At 41.8% G+C, this 24,937-nt stretch overlaps 2 protein-coding genes across 2 annotated transcripts in view; one reads left to right on the top strand and one right to left on the bottom strand.

The window, feature by feature from the left end:
* Positions 1–10,575, top strand: part of LOC138963101 (uncharacterized) — a gene marked incomplete in the record, with an annotated part of 64,889 nt that extends 54,314 nt beyond the window's left edge. Inside the window, 3 exon segments of the mRNA XM_070335131.1 lie at positions 3,083–3,340; positions 4,210–4,872; positions 5,648–10,575. Of these exon segments, the coding sequence (XP_070191232.1) occupies positions 3,083–3,340; positions 4,210–4,872; positions 5,648–5,988 (1,262 nt within the window).
* A 1,657-nt stretch (positions 10,576–12,232) lies between these two features.
* LOC138963102 (cilia- and flagella-associated protein 298-A-like) lies at positions 12,233–24,656 on the bottom strand. Its single transcript, XM_070335133.1, has 8 exons — positions 24,269–24,656; positions 23,788–23,944; positions 22,786–22,953; positions 20,636–20,703; positions 19,271–19,429; positions 18,785–18,916; positions 17,044–17,139; positions 12,233–15,013 (listed from the first exon to the last, which is right to left on the bottom strand). The coding sequence occupies exons 2-8, from the start codon at positions 23,924–23,926 to the stop codon at positions 14,903–14,905; spliced, it is 873 nt and encodes a 290-aa protein (XP_070191234.1). The 5' UTR covers positions 23,927–23,944; positions 24,269–24,656; the 3' UTR covers positions 12,233–14,902.
* Between the last annotated feature and the right edge of the window lie 281 nt (positions 24,657–24,937).

The following is a 24,937-nucleotide window of genomic DNA, read 5'->3' as shown; positions in this document are numbered from 1 at the left end:
AATTGGAAAGCACAAAAGGTGGTGGGTTCAAGTGCTAGTCTTTCGGATGAGACGAAAAACCGAGGTCCCTTCGTGTACACTACATTGGGGTGTGCACGTTAAAGATCCCACGATTGACAAAAGGGTTTCTCCTGGCAATATTGTATAGGCATAGATAAAAATGTCCACCAAATACCCGTGTGACTTGGAATAATAGGCCGTGAAAGGTGAATGCTCGCCCTGATAGGCTTGAGGTTTGCTGGCCGATGTGAATGCGTGATATATTGTGTAAAAAAATTCCATCTCACACGGCATAAATAAATTCGTGCGCCTTGAATCCGTGGTTGAGATAATTATGTGCGCGATATAAATTGCATAACATAAACACAACATAACATAAAAGCGCATGAAATTAAGATTTGTCATGTTTTTTCCAAACGAATGGTGGAAGCACATGATTCGAATAGGAACTCATACGGTAACTGGGAACAAATGACCAAACAAAAGGAACAAAGGATAGAAGGAAAAGGTACAATATGCACATTCACACACATTAAAGTTCGGTTTACTTGTGTGTGTGTGTGTGTGTGTGTGTGTGTGTGTGTGTGTGTGTGTGTGTGTTTGTTTGTTTGTTTGTGTGTGTGTGAGTGTGTGTGTGTGTGTGTGTGTGTGTGTGTGTGAAAATGATGAAATCACAAGTAAACATGTAGAAATGTAACCGTGTGTCTACTTTTTCATAGAATTACCCATATTAGAGCTGATGTCAACAAGGATCACAAGCACTCTGTTTCAGGAAACTACATGTTGATGCCTTTTTGTGCGAGCTTTTTACATTTAGTCAAGTTTTGACTAAATGTTTTAACGTAGAGGGGAGAATCGAGACGAGGGTCGTGGTGTATGTGTGTGTGTGTAGAGTGATTCAGAGAAAACTACTCGACCGATCTTCATGAAACTTGACATGAGAGATTCTGAGTATGGTATCTCCAGACGTTTTTTTCATTTTTTTGATAAATGTCTTTGATGACGTCATATCCGGCTTTTCGTGAAAGTTGAGGCGGCACTGTCACGCTCTCATTTTTCAACCAAATTGGTTGAAATTTTGGTCAAGTAATCTTCGACGAAGCCCGGACTTTGGTATTGCATTTCAGCTTGTAGGCTTAAAACTTAATTAATGAGTTTAAAATTGATTGCATCGTATTCTTCATCACATTCTGAATCTAAAAATATATACATATGTCATGTTTACTCTTAAAATGTGATCACAATTAACGAAAATAGATTAATTAGTCTTACGATTAAAATTTAAGAAATCGATCCAAAAATGATTTCAACTTATTCTTTATCATTTCCTGATTCCAAAAACATTTTTCTTTATTTTGTGTTTAACGTCGTTTTCAACCACGAAGGGTTATATCGCGACGGGGAAAGGGGGAAGATGGGATAGAGCCACTTGTCAATTGTTTCTTGTTCACAAAAGCACAAATCAAAAATTTGCTCCAGGGGCTTGCAACGTAGTACAATATATGACCTTACTGGGAGAATGCAAGTTTCCAGTACAAAGGACTTAACATTTCTTACATACTGCTTGACTAACATCTTTACAAAAATTGACTATATTCTATACAAGACAGAATCCGTTAGTCGCCTCTTACGACATGCTGGGGAGCATCGGGTAAATTCTTCCCCCTAACCCGCATATAGATAATAAGTTGTATTCAAAACAAGCTCAGAAAGTTAACAAGAATACAGAAAAGCGTTTAGCACAATACGCTACCGCGCTAATCTGGCGTGTCAATATCACTACGTTTTGCACGTGGGAGGTGAGCGATTTCCTTCACGCGGGGATTGACGCTGTACTGTCTTGGTGAACAAATACAGTGCGTTCAGTTTCATCCCGTGAGTTCGACAGCTTGACCAAATGTAGTAATTTCGCCTTACGCGACTTGTTTTTTAACTGCCTCTCCAGCTCTTCTCTAAAAACATGCCCCCTGCCTACCCTTTTTCTCATCAAATTACCTCACACACACACGCACACACACACACACACATACACACACACACACACACACAATGGGTCATTTAGGGAATCAGCCATGGGAATTGGCCGAGTGCGTGCACAATAAAATCCCTTGTAGAATCCATCTTTAAGTGCTGCTCTATTCCCTAATGCGCTGGCCTTTGGTAGCAATCACAAGAGTGCACTCGGGTTTATCACAATTTTGCTTCTGCCCCAAAAAGAGACCTCGCTCTCTTGTCTCCTGGTTTTTGAGTGTCGATTCTCTCGCTCTGTCTCTTTGTCTCTGTCTCTTTGTCTCTGTCTGTTGCTCTCTCTCTCTCTCTCTCTCTCTCTCTCTCTCTCTCTCTCTCTCTCAGTCTCTCTCTCTCTCTCTCTCTCTCTCTCTCTCTCTCTCTCTCTCTCTCTCTCCCTCCCTCTTTATGTGTGCGTGTGTGTTTGTGCGTGTCTCTGTCTGTGCGTGTCTCTGTCTGTCTGTCTGTCTGTCTTTCTGTCTGTCTGTCTCTCTCTCTCTCTCTCTCTCTCTCTCTCTCTCTCTCTCTCTCTCTCTCTTCATGTCTGTTTTGAATTCCAGCCTATATGTTTGAGCAAGTCTTGCCTCACCCCACCCCACCCCCATTCACACGTTTCTGTCAGTGCCTGTCTCTATTTGATAGACGAAACAGAAATAACAATTTAGGGGCAAATCGAGCCCAGGAGTGCATTTACAACCAAAAAACAGGTCAGTTGCATTCAACACAAATTGTTCGAGGCAGAGATGGAGCTTTTCTTCCTTGTTATGATGGCTTTCGTTTTCTTCATAGCAATTTACCTACATGTCATATATCCTCTTCCAACAAGCCATTGGAGTGCTTATGCTGCCTACCCCCCTCCCCCCCCCACCCCTCTCACCCTCCAGCCTTACTTTTTCCATCGTCAGCTCCTTTTTCTCCTCCCTCCCTAATCCCACTCCCCCCCCCTCCACACACACACACACAATGTACAAGAACCGACATTCGCAAGAGAACATTGAAACTGAAGATAATGCATGTGTCAGAAGCACATGCACTCGTTCACATGTCTATACCTTTTTGTGTGTGTTTGTTTCAGTGCCCAAAAACATCCTGAAAGAGTTGCACAGACATAGAGGACGCTTCGGACCCAACAGGAAGCGGAAGAAGAAAAAGAAAAAGAAGAAAGACAAGGGAGAGAAGCAGAAGAAAGGGGAGGTAACCAAACTGACAACAACAAGAGAAGACAACTCTGGCCCCACCAGTCCCAGTGGAGCGCTTTCTGCACCCCGTTCCACGTCAACACAGGTGCTGGAGACTTACTTGCGAACAGAGACGGTTGACGAGGCTTCCACAGGTACCTGTATTTAGAGTTTTCTTGTGTGTATTCAGTGTTTTGCATTGTTGTTGATGGTGTGTGTGGTTGTGTCTGTGTGTATGTGTGTGTGTGTCATTGTGTGTGTGTGTGTATGTGTGTGTGTGTCATTGTGTGTGTCATTGTGTGTGTGAGTGTGTGTGTCATTGTGTGTGTGTGTGTGTGTGTGTGTGTGTGTGTGTGTCTGTGTGTATGTGTGTGTGTGTCATTGTGTGTGTGTGTGTGTCATTGGGTGTGTGTATGTGTGTGTGTGGTTGTGTGTGTGTGTTGTGTGTGTGTGTGTGTGTTCATTCACTAATGGATGGATGGTTATCAGTTGAGTTGTCACAGGGCTGGGACGATGTAAGCGTGTGTACGTTAATTTTGGTAACACATTAATGGGTGTGGGTAAGAGGGGGAATGGGGGGGGGCGGGGGAGGGGTCTCACCTGTCTCTGTGTATTCCTTTGTTTCTGACATCATCAGTTGGCTTCATTCCTTTTTGCTGATTTCGTGTTGTAAATTGTACTAATGTCATGTCAATAAGTAAGCATTAATAATTTTCATCAACCTACACCACGAAAGAAAGGCAGATGGAACACATTCATGCAGGTTCACTTGGATTAATTAAGTGCATAATGATGATGGCATATATTTCTCCCTCACTCACACAATTTGAGCTGATTACTTTGGCATTTCTCCAACACACACAGTACCTGTTAATTAAACGAATATAGCCCAGGACAGCACAGTAGAATTGATTGAAGCAGTTCATGACGATTCTGAGCTCACAGTGTGTATACATACATGTATAACCATCTGTATCTTGTGCACGCTGTGTGTATATAACCATCTGTTCCCTTGTGTACACAGGCGGAACAGCAGCAAGAGAGAGAGGAACAGATAACCAGGGATTGGCTACTTCAACGTTCGTAACACCGCGCTCTCATCCAACACACGTCAAAACACACACCCCTGCTCCTCCGTTCCCCAATCCAATCACCACCGAAAGACCCTGGTTCAATTCAGACAAGACGTCTTCATCCAGCTCGGCGGGAGACCGGTTTGGTTCAAACCAGGACTGGTTTGGCACAGGTGGTGAGGTTACCGGTTCAAACCGGGACAGAGACCAAGTGGGTCCACACAGAGACCAGGGTCATTTAGACCCAAACGGGAACCGAAACCCAAACGGGAACAGAGATCCTTACAGTAGGGACAGAGACTGGGACAGAACCAGTCCAAACCGGAACCAGGGTGGTTCAAATTCAAACTGGGACACTGCCGGTTCCAGGGATAGTTCTGCGAGTGCCACAAACCCAGGAGAGGGGCCACCTGGGCAGGGGAGTGATACAGACATGTCGACAGAAGCGACAGATTCAGGGAAAACTTCTGTTGGCAGTGTGACGGACGCCAACTTGACAGTGTTATGTGCAAACCACACGGTGGGTGCACCCACAGTGAGAACGTTACCTAGCAACAGTGAGACACCCCTGGGTGTAATCAGGGAACTTTTCAGTGTTGTGCGTTTTGTGCAAGGTAAGCTGTCAATTGGTTCTAGCGCTTAGTTTTCTAAAATTGTTGTCCCTTGCATAACCTTTAATCAAAGTATTAGAATGAATGAATATACATTTAAGACTCCCCCATTTTAAGACTCCCCCCATTTAAGACTCCCCCCATTTAAAACTCCCCCCATTTAAGACTCCCCCCATTTAAAACTCCCCCCATTTAAGACTCCCCCCATTTTAAGACTCCCCCCATTTTAAGACTCCCCCCATTTAAGACTCCCCCCATTTAAGACTCCCTCCGTATTTAAGACCTGCTTTTGGGGCGGGGATGTAGCTCAGTCGGTAGCACGCTGGATTTGTATCCAGTTGGCCGCTGTCAGCGTGAGTTCGTCCCCACGTTCGGCGAGAGATTTATTTCTCAGAGTCAACTTTGTGTGCCGACTCTCCTCGGTGTCCGAACACCCCCCGTGTGTACACGCAAGCACAAGACCAAGTGCGCACAAAAAAGATCCTGTAATCCATGTCAGAGTTCGGTGGGTTATGGAAACACGAAAATACCCAGCATGCTTCCTCCGAAAACAGCGTATGGCTGCCTAAATGGCGGGCTAAAAAACGGTCATACACGTAAAATTCCACTCGTGCAAAAAACACGAGTGTACGTGAGAGTTTCAGCCCACGAACGCAGAAGAAGAAGAAGAAGACCTGCTTTTCTCAGATTTGTGGAGATCTTAAAAGGGGGGTTCCACTGTACCAAGAACATTTTGCCAGGCAGAATTTTTATTTTCTTTCTGTCTGTCTGTGTGCAGGTCACCAAGAGAAAGCCATCCTGTACATCGTGCTGGGAGTCTGCGTGGGTCTCATCCTTCTCCTGGTGGTGGTGCTGGGACGCGTCTGCTACAAACTGAAGCACAACACACAGGCCAAGCTGGACATGACGGAGCCAACGCACAGTCGCAACGTCAGCCATCTTGCGCATCACATGAACCACCATCACAGTCTCCTAGAGACGCCCATGTTGGAACACTCAGACTCCATAGACCGTATCGAGGTGGTGAGGTTCGAACCCCGTGGGACGCTTAGGTCAGGCTACCACAGTACTTTACACAGTGACTCAGGAGACAGGAGCTTGAACAATTACTACGGGTGAAGGGGTGTGATGGTGATGCTGTAAGAGTCATAATAGTAATTAATATGGTTGTGTTCTTGCGCTCTTGTCCGGTGAACTGCGGTTTACGTACCACACTGCCGTGACTTTTCCGCAGAAGTGAAAAGCAAAGGCTGGAATATGGTGAAGGAGAATATATATGTGAAAGGCGAAAGCTGGAGTATAATTTCGCTGTAGAATCGGAAAGCAGTGGCTGGAATATGATTGGGCTTTCTCTTCGCTAGCAGCAAGTTGCCATGCACTGACAGCTAGAGTTTTAGAGGTGAGAGTGAATACATGCATCACTGCAACTGTATGGCAAGCCAAAGCTTTCAAAATGTGGAATTCTGGTCGGAACAGAGAGAAAGCGGACAAGAGGCCTTGTTCAAAGCTTGAAAGTGGGAGACAGCTAAAGCACCAATTAACTGCTTGAAACTGAAATACGAAAACCTATAAAAGAAAGAGTTTGTTGAGAGATACAGATGTATATGTGTAGCTATAGCTTACACTGGAGAGGTGTGAACAAGATGATAGCAGATTAAATGGCTTGCAACGTCAGTACCAGTGCAAGGTTCAAGCTCCAAAGATGGAAGTAAAATGATCTGAATTGAGGATGGTATCCACTTTGAATAAAGTCATATGTTACAGTGTGATACTTAATATGCTGTGCTGATCAAAGAGGCAACAGTGCCCGTCATCACCTATGTTTTCCACAAAACCTTCAGAAGCACGCACTGTTTCAAGCCATTCTGAATGGTTGAAGAGGGTTACATGGTCATACAATGAAGAGATATGTCACCAGTGCAGTAACTGCATGGATAACTAGCTGGAAAGGTGTCAACATTGCAGTAACTGCATGGATAACTAGCTGGAAAGGTGTCAACATTGCAGTAACTGCATGGATAACTAGCTGGAAAGGTGTCAACATTGCAGTAACTGCATGGATAACTAGCTGGAAAGGTGTCAACATTGCAGTAACTGCATGGATAACTAGCTGGAAAGGTGTCAACATTGCAGTAACTGCATGGATAACTATCTGGAAAGATGTCAACATTGCAGTAACTGCATGAATATAGCTAGCTGGGGAGATGTCACCAGTGCAGTAACTGCATGGATAACTAGCTGGAAAGATGTCAACATTGCAGTAACTGCATGAATATAGCTAGCTAGACAGATGTCAACAATGCAGTAACTGCATGGATAGCTAGCTAGAGAGATGTCAACAGTGCGCTAACTGCATGGATAGCTGTCTGGAGAGATGTCAACAGTGCAGCAACTACATGCAGAGCTAGCTGGAGAGATATATATCATCAGTGCAGAAACTCCAGGAATAGCTGTCTGGAGAGATGTCACCAGTGCAGCAACTACATGCAGAGCTAGCTGGAGAGATGTCACCTGTGCAGCAACTACATACAGTCTGAGCTAGCTGGAGAGATATATATCATCAGTGCAGAAACTCCAGGAATAGCTGTCTGGAGAGATGTCACCAGTGCAGCAACTACATGCAGAGCTAGCTGGAGAGATGTCACCAGTGCAGAAACTCCAGGAATAGCTGTCTGGAGAGATGTCACCAGTGCAGAAACTCTAGGAATAGCTGTCTGGAGAGATGTCACCAGTGCAGTATAACTGACTGGCTAACTTGAGCGATGTTAGGAACTAGTAACTGGATGAGCAGCCTGAGAGACAATAACAGGGCAGTAACTGCACAGCTGTACTGCTGAACAGAGGAACAGGATCAGAGTACTTCAGCAAAGATCACTTTCGATTGTACAGGAGATCCAGTACGTGTAGCCTGACCATGAGTGCTTAACTCATTGTCTCCCAGGTACGGATATATCCGGACCCACTCAATTGGCTCTATCTGACCAGGTACGGATATATCCGCTCAGACTGTTAGCTTCAGTCGCTTCCTGTAACGTCGATCTAACGCCTGCATTCCAGCGTGTTGATACACAGTTTCTACACAGTTACTACAATTCTGAGTGACCTGCTGCAGCACAGCTGGTCTGGGCAAAAAAAAACTTGGTCAACATAGTTGGGGTAGAAAGTATTGGAAGATGAGAGATATCAAAGTCCAGCTGTTCACCAGCTACGGTTAAGCAGTTTGTATGTTGTTTGCTGGTGCTGATAGACCTTATAGACCGGTCAGCCTGATTGAAGTCTGAAGGGTCTAAGATGTAAGGATGGAACAATCTGAATTCATATTTGTATAGTCAAGGACTGATTACAAGAGCGTCCTCGGTGTTCCCGGTAAAACATAATCAGCATCAACTCCATCAAGTCATTGTAGATTTTCATCAACTATCAGCAAATATCAAAAGGCATGTTGTTATCCACATCTTGATCACTCGAAAATGCAAATGAAGTCTCAATCTTTCCCTCGTGGCGATTCCAATGAATTTTATAAGGGTTTTTTTCAGGCATATAATTGGCTCTCTGTATATACTTTAGTCTGGGCCTTTACCAGCATTTATGTTTTCCGGAAATTTCAAAATTTTAGCTGTCATCAAAGAAGAACAATTCTACAATGGACGATACGTTCGGAAATAACGGTCGGGTTTGTATGGGTTGTGAAAGAGTGAATACCCTTGCTTTTGGTGGGACAAATAATCCACACCTGCTCCTTGTCAACATGTTGCAGACACACCTCTCGCTAGTGATTGGCCCATGAATACAAACCAGACACACCTCTCTAGTGATTGGCCCATGGATACAAACCAGACACACCTCTCGCTAGTGATTGGCCCATGAATTCAAACCAAACACACCTCTCACTAGTGATTGGCCCATGGATACAAACCAGACACACCCCTCGCTAGTGATTGGCCCATGGATACAAACCAGACACACCTCTCGCTAGTGATTGGCCCATGGATACAAACCAGACACACCCCTCGCTAGTGATTGGCCCATGGATACAAACCAGACACACCTCTCACTAGTGATTGGCCCATAGATACAAACCAGACACACCTCTCGCTAGTGATTGGCCCATGGATACAAACCAGACACACCTCTCGCTAGTGATTGGCCCATGGATACAAACCAGACACACCTCTCGCTAGTGATTGGCCCATGAATACAAACCAAACACACCTCTTGCTAGTGATTGGCCCATGGATACAAACCAGACACACCTCTCGCTAGTGATTGGCCCATGGATACAAACCAGACAGAGTTATATTCCGAATTCCTGTATTGGAAAGGGTTTATTAATTTTGTTCTATACAGATGCTGAAAACTTTTATGAAATCTTGAAGTGAAAGATTCTGTTTTTAAGTTTGAAATATGATGACTCTGGACAGTTGAATTAGATGTCCCGGGCTGTATTCTCTGAAGTAAAAAATAAACTCATAGGGCAGTTGTATATATATATATAAAGTGAATGTTGTGAAACGCAATTGGAGTCTTTATGGCAGTATGTGTGCAGGATATTTGCACATATGCATGTTTTATTTGTTAAACTAATCAGCTTTGAATGTAGTCTGCCAAATTCTTTTACACAAAATTTTGAATACTGTGCCAGAACCGTTGTCAAAATTGATGTTGTTGCTGGCATAATATTTATACTTGTTTGTTTGCTGTGTCTGTATAATTTCTCTCACAGTCCCCGTTTCAAAGCAGCTATAAAACAAGAACAAGAATTGACCCATCTGATACACAAAGGGAAGTAAGCACTCTAAATGCATTCAACATGTGTAATAGAGTAAGTGAGAGTTATTCGGAACCATTCTCCTGGCACCTGAGAGAATAACAAGCATTGAACAAGCGACTTTTATCCTTTGACCAAGCTAGCGTTCATTTACAAAGGAGGAAAGTTTTAGTTTAAAAACTGTAAGAATCAGGCTGAGATGATATTGTCATTGAACCGTTATCCAAATCATTTTGTCAAGATATTATTGTTTGAGAAGAACCGGTATAGGTAGCTCCTGTTGAAGACTTGATTCAAAAATCACAACTATATAGTTGCCATACAGGCATAAAACCAAACCTAAGCACATGATGTCTGCTTGAAAAAAACATTAATTAAAAATAAAACAATGCAGCCATTAAACAAATGGACCGTCGTCAGTTAGGCACAGCATATGTTTTTTTTAGTTGAAGTCATTCAACACATTGTGTTAATTGTTCAATGTAAAGATTCACAAATCGAGTGGTGTGGGTATGTGTGTGTGTGTGTGTGTGTTCAAGAGAGAGAGGCAAATGAAGACTTTTTCTGTACACAGAGTGGATTTTTACATTACATTTGTCATTTTTATGGAAAAATGTCATCCCAAAAGACAAACTGTGCTTTGTGCTTTGATATAATATAACCTCTGTCAAGATTTTGTTATTGTTGTACGTTTCATGTTTGTTTTTTCACTAGTTATTTGTAAAACCTAGTCGTGTGAAGTTACATGAATCATTGAATGTTACGCAACTGATGCAGTTCTTGTGATTTTTGTTTTTGATGAAATTGAATTTTTAATGAGTTTGTGGACTACAGTTTTTCATATCAAACATTTCTATTTTCTGAGACCTTCCTGTGTAACAGATGGATAATGAAGACTTGTTGAAATTCTCAAATAGTTGTATGGTGGCGCCATGTGTTTCACCTTTTACCCTTGTTAAGTGTTTCTTGTATAGAATATAGTCCATGTTTGTAAAGATTTTAGTCAAGCAGTATGTAAGTACTGGAAACTTGCATTCTCCCAGTAAGGTAATACATTGTACTACGTTGCAAGCCCCTGGAGCAAATTTTTGATTTGTGCTTTTGTGAACAAGAAACAATCAACAAGTGGCTCTATCCCATCTCCCCCCTTTCCCCGTCGCGATATAACCTTGAACGGTTGAAAACGACGTTAAACACCAAATAAAGAAAGAAAGAATTATGTAAATCATTCATCATTTTTCTGAGAATGTAACGGCATTTTACAGAATCAAACAACGATGATAATTCATCTGTTTTAGGAAAGTTATCTTCCCTTAATTAACATTCAACGAAGAAGAACAGAAAATACATGCACATAATTATAACTGTGCTTCCACAGTAAAAGTGAATGTTACCATCAATATTTGTGACATAACACAAAACTTATTTACAAGAAGATCGTTTCCATGAAAAGGAGGTTGACCACAAATTATAACATTATAGTTCATGCATGCCTGAGCGATAGCCTTCATTCTTTGGAATAGATGAGTGTTCTCTCTCGAAATCAGTTGTTGCTATTCACGACTTGCAGTAGGGTTTGTGGCAGAGCACATGATGACCGCCATTCGTAGTCTCGGCTTTCCCATTTATTGGGCTCAACGAACTTCCCGTGTTTTTTAGACAAGAATTAAGAAAATTTCTTAGTGTCCACACAGTCACGTCAAATGTATCATTACGTCATGTTTTTAAACAAAGGGACATAATCGCTTCTTGATTGTTTTTTTCCACAGCTGAAAGTGATTGTGAATCTCTCGCTGTCTTTGCGGCAAGAAAAATTGGAAACCGTAAAATGTTTCCCCGCGGTTCAGCATGTGAGAACTTTGTGTGAGAACATTTCACTACCTGCAGCTGGGTTAATACGGCGTGTGCTGATCAGTCTTTGTAGTAGTTTAGTTTCCACCGTTTTCTCCACGTGTTTTCTAACCGGAAGTTCATTGTCCCGCAACAGATCTTCACTGTTAATTATACTAGGTTATGAGGTCCTGCAAGTCGTGAATTGATCTGAACAGTTTTGAAAACCTGATCACTTAGTCTTCATCCATATTTCTTACTCATGAATCATTGCTATTTCATCTTCATAGTGAATGGCAAAAAATGGAGTGGTATTACTAATGTGTTCATGATTTGGACGGGTCGAATTTTGACGTGTATCATTGTTAGCTTGCAGAGATGTATTCACACACCACAATCATTTCTACATGTGTTCACTTTCAGACCTCTTTTTTGAACTGAACAACTTTTCAGTCGTTTTCTTTATTTTATTTTTTTTTTTATCCACAATCACTTTTACATGCCTTTTTGAAACAAATTGTCAAAGTACACTGGGCAAATTTACTTTTATACATGAAAATGTTTTGAATAAATGTTCCACCCTCTGTGGTATTAAATGATATATGCATGTATTCCTTTTTTATTACAGTGGTGTGTGTCAGTGTGTGTGTGTACCTCTGTGCGTGTGTGTGTGTGTGCATGTGTGCAGGAACACGTGTCAGTACCTGTATGCGTGGGTGTCTGTGTGTATTGTGTACACATAATAACAAATGCAAAACACAGCCATGAAGTTTTAATACCATCTGTTTTATTCATGTGTACAAAATCAAATGCTTTCAAACTGCACAATAACAGGCAATCATAAACCACTGAACAGAATCAAAACGTTTTCATCAGCTCACATACTAATCCCCCCCCACCCGCAAACCCTTTTAACAACAAAATTCACAACCTGAAAATCTGTATTATTTTTTTTCATACAAGCATATATGTTCACATACTTTCGAACACACTCAGAACAACACACAGACTAATACACATCATGACAAAGTGATGCATCCTTCATTCAAAAACAAATATATTGTATAATACCTGCATCAAATCATAAACAAACAGCTTGTGCTTGCATATTGCTTGTGTTTATTCATGACAGGTCATTTAAATGATAATACAAGAGTTCACGGAAAACAATTAGTAAGGACGGAATGTGATTCTAACTGTGGAGCAACATAAACTTACGAAACTGCATGAGTTACGCATCTTTGTAATGTCATTTTACAAAGAACACTACAGAACAAGAAAGCCTTGACGATAAGCAGAAAATGGTCCCTGCAATAAGAACAATTCTTATCACGAAAGCCAAAACAAAATTGTCATACAAACAAGGTAAACATACATCAAGAAATAACATTTCTCACACTTGGACTAAATTATTTATTCATGCTAAGTATAAATGTCAATAACATTGAAAAACCAGGTTATATTATAACATTGATTTTTCAAACTTCAGCATAAAACTCTGCAAACCAGCACTGTGTGAATAAAAATCTTCAGCATAAAATCCAATCCCACTGATTATGTCCTTCAGAATTTCTATACTGAAAGGCATAAATTCTGCAAATAGTGCATTGAACGATTTTGCTCTCAAACGAAAATCAGATTGAACCTGTAATTTGTAGTTGACATCTTGAGTGTCGGAGCAAATGTTTCACGCTGTCAGCGTGCGCTTTGCAGTATTGCTGATCCAGCCACAGCTCACTGTGCTAATAAAGACAATGGGCTGAACGGGAGACAATAACGTAAAAAAGATAGTGTGTGGCCCTATAAAATGCAACTGGCTGTTTGGCTGTATCAGATATCGCAATCATGCCACGACTTGATGAAGGAGAGAGACAGCAAGCGATTGGGATGCTTAGAGCTGGCCAAAGCATTGAACGTGATGAACACTGAACGTTTTCCGAAATCATTGCGCTTGGACTCAGTCACTTTTTTTGAAAAATTGTCATTTCATGATGTTCTATTAAAAATCAATAAAGCGACGGTTTTTAAACACTAAAATGGCCAATAAATAAAATATTCAAACATTGAAAACATTCACCACTGAGTTGATTTTTTGTGATTTTTTAAAGATCAGTTTGCGGAATTTATGCCTCTCGGTATACATGTAACATGCAATCCTAAACAAAAAAAACTAACGCATGAACTTTTGAAGACAATATAAAATCAAGATGGGCACCATGAGAGGGCAGCAAAAGTTCAAGTTGGTGAAAAGCAACAAACAAAACAAGGGCATCACATTAATCAGGATAAACCCAGTTTCTTGAAATGCGACAAAAACAAGCAAGACAGCAAATGAATTAGGATAAACCCAGTTCCCTGACACCTTGTTCTGAAGAGGAGTGCTGGAGGAAGATGGTCAAACAGGAACAATGACAGGGAAAAGGAAGGTTTTTATTGTCGTGTGTGTGTGTGTGTGTGTGTGTGCATATGTGTGTGTTTGTGTTTGTATGTGTGTGCGTGCGTGCATGTGTGTTTGTGTGTCTGTCAGTGTCTCTGCATGTGTCTGTGTCTGTGTACACTGTATCATATCGTGTAATGTACATATTTATTTATTTATTAAGGAGATTTCTATAGCGCATAACTAAAAGCACTATGCGCTATATGCATGTGAACGATTCCGAAGTACACAGTTCCGAGGTGTACGGTTCCGAAGTGTACGGTTCTGAAATGTACGGTTCCGAAGTGTACGGTTCTGAAGTGTATGGTTCCAAAGTGTACGGTTCTGAAGTGTACGGTTCTAAAGTGTACGGTTCTAAAAAAGTGTATGGTTCTAAAAAAGTGTACGGCTCTAAAAAAAAAAAGTGTACGGTTCAGAGGTGTACGGTTCTGAAAAAACCCAACTTACCAGACAAGATGAAAGAAAAAGTCATCACACCATCACTGTTATCACTAATGCAATCATCAACTGGGAAAAAATAAGCATGTCTTTTCCAAACAAGCTTTGTAATTTCTGCATGCTACTCTCTTTGGACGAGGGTTCTCCCACAGTTGTGTATCACCTTTCACCTAAAGGATGACAAAAAATGTAGAAAGTAGAAGTGCCACAAACACCAACACCGTACCTGTGAAGAGATGTTGATTTTCAGTTGCAGAAAACATGTGTAACTGAAGAAAGTAATCAGGTTTAGACTTAGTCTTGGAACCTATCTGGAAAGAGTTTATGTAGGAGTGTCAACCACAAGAAGATGAAAGAAGTCAGAAAGGCGACAAAGAATGGGGTTGCAAAGTATTTCATGATAACCAAGGGAGGCAGGGCACTTATGACAAGATGTATGAAACAAAGGGAAGTAAACTCTTTTAATATTAATATAAACAACAACAGTATATTTGGAGTCGTAACTTCCCTTTGCTTGCTCAATCTTAATTAAAACCAAAGATGTCGAGTAGTGAAGAAAATCAGCGTGGACCCCACTTGACGTCTTTCATGCCCTGAAACTGTCGCTTGAGTTGGTTGCCGTCAGCCCACGGTGAGTCCAGGTAGGAGTCCTCCGATTCCTTCTCCATCCTCTGCAACCAGCGTAAAAAAGTACATGTTGTACCTTATTTGCTGCATCAAGTTTTGAACTTTTGAGCTCAGGCGGTGGTACAGCATCTCAAATGAAAAAATTTAATGCAAAACTCCTAACTGACATAACGCTCTGCAAATTCAATGTGAGAGGTGGTGTATCAAAATAAGATATTTCTACCTTGTCCACAGCTTTAAAACACGAGGAATACTTATTGTCCAACTCCTTTATTCATCAACACAACAAGACACATCAAAGCATGAACCTCCTATTCCCAACTATTGACCACCATGCCTTCATCATCCCTTTCCCCCAATGACCCTCTCACCAATGAGCGCTTCTGGGGTGATAACGCGAGACAACTCCTGTGATCTTGCCGCGAGGTTCCGCCTGTTACCATTGTCTTTTTACCGTATAAAATGCACGACTTACACACGAACTGTTACCAAAGCGACATGCTATTTGGGACCAATGCACGGTTTTTTTCCTTTCTCGTGTGATCTTGCCGCGAGGTTCCGCCTGTTACCAGCCGAAAGAAAGAAGGGGCATAACCCCATCAGAACCGGCCATTCATACAACCACACCGCATTGATGAATTTACCACAAATGGTGTAATTCCTCTCATGGCTACCATACTGTCCCTTTAATAAAAGATCTGTGCAATGCTGTTGTAGAAAATGTGTATTTCAGAACAGTGAAGATTTGAGAAATGCTGCTACCAGGCAAGGGAGGTAATGCTGCTACCAGGCAAGGGAGGTCAAGATCAAGGTCACTACAGTGGAACCCCCCTTTTAAGACCCCCAGTTTAAGACTCCCTCCTATTTAAGACCTTGTTTCTCAGACCTTCTATGTATAACCTCTGTAAAATTACCCCCATTTTAAGAGTCCCTCCTATAGACTCGATGTCCTCCGATTTTTTTCAGGTCTTAACACTATTGTGACTAGCATTGCCACGGCGTTAATGTCCTTCCTGCCCAAGCTTGCCACCAAGAAACTTCCCAAAAAACAGTAACTGTAAAGAAATCTGTCTAGCAAGCTTGAATTAAGTCCAATCCCCACCAAATTTTGTGTATTAATTCAAAAATGAATGCCCAGTTCAGTCGTGCTATTTATAAGTTTGTCACGCGATTTGTTTTAGCAAAGGGGGGGTGAAAGGGGGATAATTTGTGTTTTTTAACGTTTTTTTGTGTGTGTTTTCTTTTCCACTGCTTTTTTAAAAGTTATTTTTTAACAGAAAGTATTATAAATAATTTTATAACCAAACAAGGTGTAAAACCTATGAATTAGCTGAAATATTGTTAAAATTCTACACAGAAATAAGGAGACAGTACAAAGAAAAAAACAAGCAAATCCCGCATTCACTCACAGCATCCTGACTCAAATGAAACAAAACTGTGACACTCACCAAATGATGTCTAGGTAATCCATATTGAATATAAGTCACATTTTCACAACAAAGTCCCAACTGTACACCTATGAACATTTCCAAAAGGATTAGGAGGCTCCAGCCATCCATTGTTATCAGTGCTGCCACGCCCCCCTTGCAACTACACGATTCGAAGATTCATGCAGTACCACCCTACCACGTGTAGTTTGCCGACTCATACTAGCAACAACAGGACTGTTTCTTCCTCAATATCACTGCTATTATCGCTTTCTTGAGGCGAAAACAACACGTCGGAATCATGATCTACAGGATCCTCAAGATCCAACATCCGGAGAATCTCCTCCCGTGACAAGACTCGCCTTCGATTCATTTTTTTTGTTCGAAAAAACCACTCAAATCTTCTCTAATTTGCACATGGCGGAGAGCAAGTCACGTGTATCAAGGGAAACAACTCAATTTATTGCAAGCTTCAAAAACCGGGAAGCAATCACGAGTCGTGTACCTTGTATGTCTGTTACTTAAATAGTCACTTCCCGTCCGTGGGCGTGTCAGCGCTGTTACTAATTTAGTCACCTCCCGTCGCGAAAGTGTTAAAAGGGGGGTTCCACTGTTTGGGCATTGACTGTGCAAATATTCCACCATACCTTCCACTCCTCCTGTTTGTTGTAGTAGTATGCCATCATGGTTTTCTGGTCTTCTGCGCTGATCGGAGCTTCACGCGCAGGAGCACCCATGCCACGCTGCAACCATAAATCGTGTTTTAATTAAGTTGACAATTTGAAAAATAAACAACCAAGGGTATTAGGGAAAAAAACTGCAATGAAAAGACAGGCTATGCTGTGCCTTACAGACATGACCTGCTTAGTATTGGAAGCAGTTTATCAAGGTGTCATTGTCTGGCTGCTCATATCTGTATGTGCACGGTCAGGGTTCTTCTTCTTCTTGGCGTTCGCAGAGGTTACACGATCAATCCAGCACTGGTGATAAATGTTGTCGTTTTCTCCAACTCCTGTCGACTGCCGTATAGTTTGATCTGCAAGGGAATTGGTGACGGCCACACTTCTTTTCGTTCCTCATCCAGTAAGGGACATCGCTGTAAGATGTGTTCCGCTGTTTGGTCTTCTTGACCGCAGGCACAGGTTGGTGATGGCGCCAGCTTGAACTTTCGGTTCATGTGAGCATTGAGCCTGTTGTGGCCAGTACGCAGCCTGATGAGGTTGACCTGCTGCTCTCTGGACATTGTGTGGTAGTCATCTCTGTTTGTCCTTGGCCTCATCAATGCCTTGATGATTGTCTTCTGCTCACTAAAGCTGACACTGTTTTCAGGTTGGTCTTCCACGGCTCCTTCTTTCGCCAGCTCATCTGCCCTTTCATTTCCTGGTATCCCACAGTGTGCTGGTATCCACTGGAGGACAACTCTTCTGGTTTGTCTGACCAGCTGTAATGCTTTGGCCAGCTGTGGGAGTTTGTCGTTCTCTAGGGCCTGAAGGACTGAAAGGGCGTCCGAGAGGAAGACAACTTGGTAGCAAGGGTCTGCGGAGTCCTGAACCAAGGAGGCGGCCTGCATGAGAGCTTCTGTTTCTGCTTTATAGTTTGACGGTCAGGGTTGAATGTGGGGTCTCGAACCAACACGACCAACCAATACAAAAGTCAAATTAAACATTTAAATCCCTAAATCACTGCACAAAACCTGCATGCATGAAGACAACAAAAAAAACTTCTGAATTCAGAGTTGTGGCATATCCACATGTACCCATGTATATTATGTTTTGAGGGATAAGGTTAAGACAGACCACCTATTAATAAGGTGCCAGTGCGACAAGACATAACGTCATCATGTAATATGTGACCCTCCGCCACGGAATGAGTCGCATGTCACCTTTGCATGATTTTCATATTTTTACATTTTCCTAAAGAGTGTTTTGTGCTCTATTCAGTGGTGAACACTGTTTTAGAAAAGAGCGAAAACTTTTCGAGTTATAAGCCTGTGACTAAGGTGACCCTCACACTTTTACCACAGTCCCCCCGGACTTATATTAAGCCTAGCGCAGAACCGCGCGAGGTGACATGCGACTCATTTCGTGGTGGAGGGTCACATATTAAGAACTGGTGTGAAAACTTTGAACTTTTGTTTCTCAACCCATTAATAAAATTGAAGACTGAAATATCTGTTCAACATATTGACAACATGAACAAACACAAAGGAAAGATCAACTTGCTCAAAGAATGTCCAGATGCACAAGAAACTAGAAATCAGATCAGGCAACAAACAAGTTCAAAACAGACATATAAACAAGTAATGTTGTACACTCAAGGAGTTGTATTTACAACAATCAATCATTTAAACCATCCAGTACTATTCAGGTCAGTTTTGATTCCACTGACCTTCTGTAGCTTGGCGACAATCTTGGTTTTCTCGTTCTTGCCGAGATAGTCGGCCAGCTTCTTGCCTCGCTGCATCTCTTTGCCGGCCCACCACAGTGACGCGTTGCTCATGTCAAGCACCTCCAGGGACGCCTGGATGGAGAAAGAAAGATATAATAATATTTCAATGACAAATGCCACTGCAAAGAAACAGGGATGGGCACCAAAACATTGCTAGGGAGCAAAGTTACTGTCGCAAGTTCATGTATGTTGTTTCAGGCTATGATTTTAATACGGGCTTACAAATAGCATACACACAAGCACAAACACAGTTACTTACACACACACACACACACAGCACAAAATCTCTTCAGCTTGACTATTAACTTTGAATCATACCTCACAGCAGAAAACTACACCTGCTTCATGCCTATTTTTTTATCTCTTTTTTTTCCCGCATCCTGCATCTTTTCAAAGCAAAACGCCCGAAACACAATCGTGACACACCTGTTTTCCGGAGAGATCCTCAGTGTTTTCAAACTCGTTGCGGATGGGGTCGTGTGGCGGAAGTCCCATGGGATAGACGATCATGACGGCTCCGCGCAGCATGTCCAGGGCTTCTTTCACTGTGGCCTGGGTAACCAACGCGTTGGCCTCCACCTTTTTCTGCAGAAAGAAAGCAGTATTAGACACCAATGCCAATCTGGAGAAAAACCTCTTTGCTGCCCGGTAGCTCAGTGGGTAGAGCCCGGTAGCTCAGTGGGTAGAGCCCGGTAGCTCAGTGGGTAGAGCCCGGTAGCTCAGTGGGTAGAGCCCGGTAGCTCAGTGGGTAGAGCCCGGTAGCTCAGTGGGTAGAGCCCGGTAGCTCAGTGGGTAGAGCCCGGTAGCTCAGTGGGTAGAGCACTGGACTAGTGATCCTAGGATCGCAGGTTCGAATCCAGGCCGGGACGGAACATGGGTCAACTTTATGTGCAGACTCATAGACAGTATCCATGTTCCACCCCTGTGTCACCACTGTGGCACGTAAAAGACCTCGGCCAATCTGCAATAAGTGCAGGTGGCTGAATACACCTAAACAGACTAGGGTAGTGTGGCTCTGTTGCTGCTAGCTTTCCACTGGGAGGAAGAGATCCGCATTTCCCACCGATTGGACAATAAAGTAATGAAAATGAACACAAAAAAACAAATATACGCATACCAAGCATCACCTTTACAGACAACTTGCAGTGTGCCCTTGATGTATAAATAATACACAACACACACACATTGGTTTTTCTTTTTTGTTTGTTTATTGAACGGTTTGTTGTCCTTAAAGCTGTTTATACAGGATGCCAGCTGACATCCTACAGGCAGCGAAAGGATTAATCAGTGAAAGAAAGGAACTTTAATTTCCCCCTTAGATATGAAGCATACTTGAAAGTTATCAGAAACATTCACATGTTTCTTGACCATTACTTCACAAAACATAATGTATGCTACATCATACATGTGTCCGGTAAAAATTTGTTTGCATAAAAGGGGGGGGGGGTAGAGGGAAATTGATTTCCCATTTCCCCCGAAAGCAGGGTATTGCTGCCTTAATGGCAGGATAAAAACGGTCATACACATACAAACCCACTAGTGCAAAAATCATGAGAGTACGTGGGAGTTTTAGCCCATGAACAAAGAAGAAGATTTACCATGAAATTCATGCTACATTTTGAAACAGAGCTAAAAATAAGAGTTTAGGCACCTCTCTACATAGTATGCTCATAGTTTAAAGGCAACCAGTACAACAGTCAAGAACATGTTTTAAGAAGCCAGTTGCACCTGCTAACACTGTGCCATTTGAACACAATACTTTTGCAATGTGAATTGACATTGGTATATTACCTTTGAGATGAGGTCCTTGGCTTCTTGCATTGTCTTCTTCAACATCTCCTTCATCTTGTCATTTGGAGCTAAAAACAGAATGAAACATATCTGTAATACAATATATGGTACAAGGGAGACTCCTCTCAGTTAACAAACACTAAATCCTTGGGGGCTCGGTAGCTCAGTTAGTAGAGCTGATGGGGTCTATGTCGACCAAAAGAGTGGGATTCCCTGTAGGTGGAGTTCCTGTAGAGGGATTCCCTGTATACAGGGAATCCCACAGGTTAGAGTTTTTCAATAAAACTTGCAAACCAAACTCGAATTTCTAAGAATTATCACTAAAGATCGAAAAACATTAAATTCTACCGATGTCGCTAAGCATCACGTGACTTTCAGCGATATCAGCGAAACACTTCTGGAACTAAACCCTGTGAGATTCCCTGTATACAGGAAATCCCTCTACAGGAACTCCACCTACAGGGAATCCCACTCTTTTGGTCGACATAGACCCCATCAGCGTGTGTAGACCATGGGTCATGGGTTCAAATCCGGGCCGGGCTAGGCATGGGTCAACTCGATGTGCAGACTCGAGACAGTATTCATGCCCCACCGCAGTCTCACCACTGTGGCAATAAAAAGATCTGAGCAATTCTGCCAGAAGTGCTGGTGGCTGATTACACTTAAACATGCACATACCCGGGTAGCGTGACTCTGTTGCTGCTAGCTTTCCACTGTGAGGAAGTGGCCTGAATTTCCAAGCCATGAGATAAGTTATCAAAATAAAAACAAACAAAACAAGTTGCGTAAGGCGAAATTACTACATTTAGTCAAGCTGTGGAACTGACAGAATGAAACTGAACGCACTGCATTTTTTCACAATGACCGTAGTCCGCCGCTAGTGCAAAAGGCAGTGAAAGTGACGAGCCTGTTCAGCGCGGAAGCGGTTGCGCTGTGCTGCATAGCACGCTTTACTGTACCTCTCTTCGTTTTAACTTTCTGAGCGTGTTTTTAATCCAAACATATCATATCTATATGTTTTTGGAATTGAAGATTGCTTGGCCAAAATTTCAATAAATTTGATTGAAAAATGAAGGTGTGACAGTGCCGCCTCAACTTTTACAAAAAGACGGATATGACGTCATAAGACATTTATCGAAAAAATGAAAAAAACATCTGGGGATATCATACCCAGGAACTCTCATGTAAAATTTCATAAAGATCGGTCCAGTAGTTTGGTCTCAATCGCTCTACACACACACACACACAGACACACACACACCACGACCCTCGTCTCGATTCCCCCTCTATGTTAAAACATTTAGTCAAAACTTGACTAAATGTAAAAACAAGAAACTCTCTTAAAACTAGCTCTTTTAAACTCTGTTTTTATGAAAAAGGAGCATTATCCGTCAACACACAGTGTAGTGTGTACAAATAAAGTTTCCATTTTGTATCTTTTAACAAAACACAAAGTATAATTACAGTGGACTGGGTGGCCGAGTGGTAACGCACTTGCGCTCGGAAGCGAGAGGTTGCGAGTTCGACCCTGGGTCAGGGCGTTAGCAATTTTCTCCCCCCTTTCCTAACCTAGGTGGTGGGTTCAAGTGCTAGTCTTTCGGATGAGACGAAAAACCGAGGTCGCTTCGTGTACACTACATTGGGGTGTGCACGTTAAAGATCCCACGATTGACAAAAGGGTCTTTCCTGGCAAAATTGTATAGGCATAGATAAAAATGTCCACCAAAATACCCGTGTGACTTGGAATAATAGGCCGTGAAAAGTAAGATATCCGCCAAAATGGCTGCGATCTGCTGGCCGATGTGAATGCGTGATGTATTGTGTAAAAAAATTCCATCTCACACGGCATAAATAAATCCCTGCGCCTTGAATATGTGCGCGATATAAATAATTATTGCATAAAAAAAATCCCTGCGCTTAGAACTGTACCCACGGAATACGCGCGATATAAGCCTCATATTGATTGATTGATTGATGGAACCTGCCCTGGCGACCATTAAGACCACCTGCTTAAAAAAACTACTTCAAAGGATCCCCAAGGGTTTTTACTATATAAATCACCTTTTCATAAAGACCACCTGTCTAACACGACCAGCGACCACTCAATTTTGGTCCCAAGTCACGGTTTCATCAACTTCTCTCTTTCTCACCGTGGCCATTGCGACATCCGATGGTGTCCTTGTTAAACTTGGCGCCGCCCTGAGGGATGCACTTTTCCTCCCACTCATCCTTCAGCTTGAGGTCCTCCACCTGTTCGTCCGTCAGACCTTGCATGTTGGGCGGCAAGGTTATTCCATGCTTTTCCAGTTGCTCCATTTCTGGAAATAATGGAAAGCTCTGTGAGGACTGATGTATATTGTAAACTTACATGATATACATACAGGCCTCAGAGTGGCGAGTATTTTACTCACCATGGCAGGTACAAACATATAACTGGTGAGTAGAAATGTTCATCTACTCACCAAATGCGAGTAAAGTTACTGACAGAAATTGTTGATTTGGCTAGTAAAGTTTGCTCTCTGGCTAGTACATTTTCAGAATCACTAGCCAAAGGCGAGTACACTATTTGTTGGACTTTCAGGGCTGACATACTGAGTGTGTTTGCAAAAACACCAAGAAATTAAAATAAAAAGCATACAAAATCACACACAAAAATCAAGAGATTTTGGCCTGAGCCCTCTTGCTGTATTACTTTATACTCATAAGTTAGGCATTTCCCCATAAAGGTATTTTCCTTCTTGTACTCAGAGTAAGAGGTGCTTTAAAAGCAAAGACACAAATATAATATCCACTATTACAGTACTTAGCTGCATAATGTGAACCTACCATTTTAATACATGCAGCAGGATTCCAGTAACTTATCATGTGTATGCAGATCTTATACAAACGTCAAAAAAGCCCCATTTTAGCAAGTTGTCCAAAAAGTAAATGCTTTACAGTTTGTATTTTGGATGGTTATTGTCACATATTTTCAACCCCTCTCCCCTGTGTTTTTGTTGTGGGTTTTTTTTCAGAAGAAGAAACACAAAAAGGAGAAGCTATCTTCTACCACCTTCTTTTCTATTTTTCCTTCTGTGATGGGGTGGGAGTGGGGGTGGGGGTGGATCTTCCTTCATTCACATACTCCCCTTTCCCCAGTTTACTTCCAATACCTCCACAAATTCGATGAACCTTCAAACGACCGTTGTAAATAGCAACAACGTCCTCCAGTAGGGCGTCCATGGGCATGTCTGTAGTCGTCTCATACAGGAAATGAGACTCATCCCCATGTTTGATGTGTAGCTTCACCATTGTTAAGATGCGTGGACACTATAGAACACAAAAATATCAAAGATGTGTAAAGCGTGAAGTGTAGATCATTTCTGAAAAGGCATATGATAATTCACAGAAACTCATACGTTTAAACGTTGAAACTCTTGATGAAGAAACTGCCATAAGCACTTATCAAAAGTAACTAATGAGGCCGAATTAGCAAAGCAATTTTTGGGGGGAGAGGAACTTTCCAGAGAATGGAACACAGAATGACCGATTCAGCGATTGTCTTCAAATTTCTTTGAGTCTACCGAGTTAACACCGTTATCATGAATGAAGAAAAGCTAACACCACAGAAAAGAATTCTATGTCAAGTTTTACCTCTGTTTCGGGTCGACAGGAACTGAATAAATGCTTCAAAATGTCAGCAAACCTTCGGCGTGTCAAAGCTTGAATGCTTTCATGCGTTGTTTAGACCGGAAGTACAACACAGCTGTACCGCAGTTACGTTTCGCAGCAACTACGAAAACAAAAGTAGTCTTTGCCAGCCACAATCTAAAAGGGCTTTTGTGTGTGTTCAATTTTCAAAGAAATGTTTTAACGCTGCCTTATAAATTGCACGTTTACAACTTTGATGAAGGAAAAAACCTGAATCACACAAGACTCCTCAGGTTCAAAATGTCAAAGAATCCATAAATAAGGAATGTTCAGATGAAACCATAGACCTATATTAATAGGTCCCTGATGAAACTTACTTCATTTTTCATTTAGTCGTTAATTAGTACTCTTTTAAATGAATTACAAAGATAAACAACGGACACGTTCTAAAAAAACCAGACGATTTGAATGAATGTAGAAGAATTTAAAGAAATACAATAATGATCTGAGTGTTTGCTTTTGAAAGGTTCATGCCTAATACTGAGGAAATGAAGAGAAAAAAAGTATTTGTTTTTTGAAACCTTTTATTACCTAACCATTTTGGATTGGGGATTGTTTTAACTGTATTGATTTTTTATTCAATGTTTGCATTTTTGTAACGTTCTGATGTTG

This window comes from Littorina saxatilis, linkage group LG3 (genome assembly GCF_037325665.1).
Source record: "Littorina saxatilis isolate snail1 linkage group LG3, US_GU_Lsax_2.0, whole genome shotgun sequence".
Taxonomy (NCBI): Eukaryota; Metazoa; Mollusca; class Gastropoda; order Littorinimorpha; family Littorinidae; genus Littorina; species Littorina saxatilis.
This window is presented reverse-complemented; position numbering and strand designations above follow the sequence as displayed.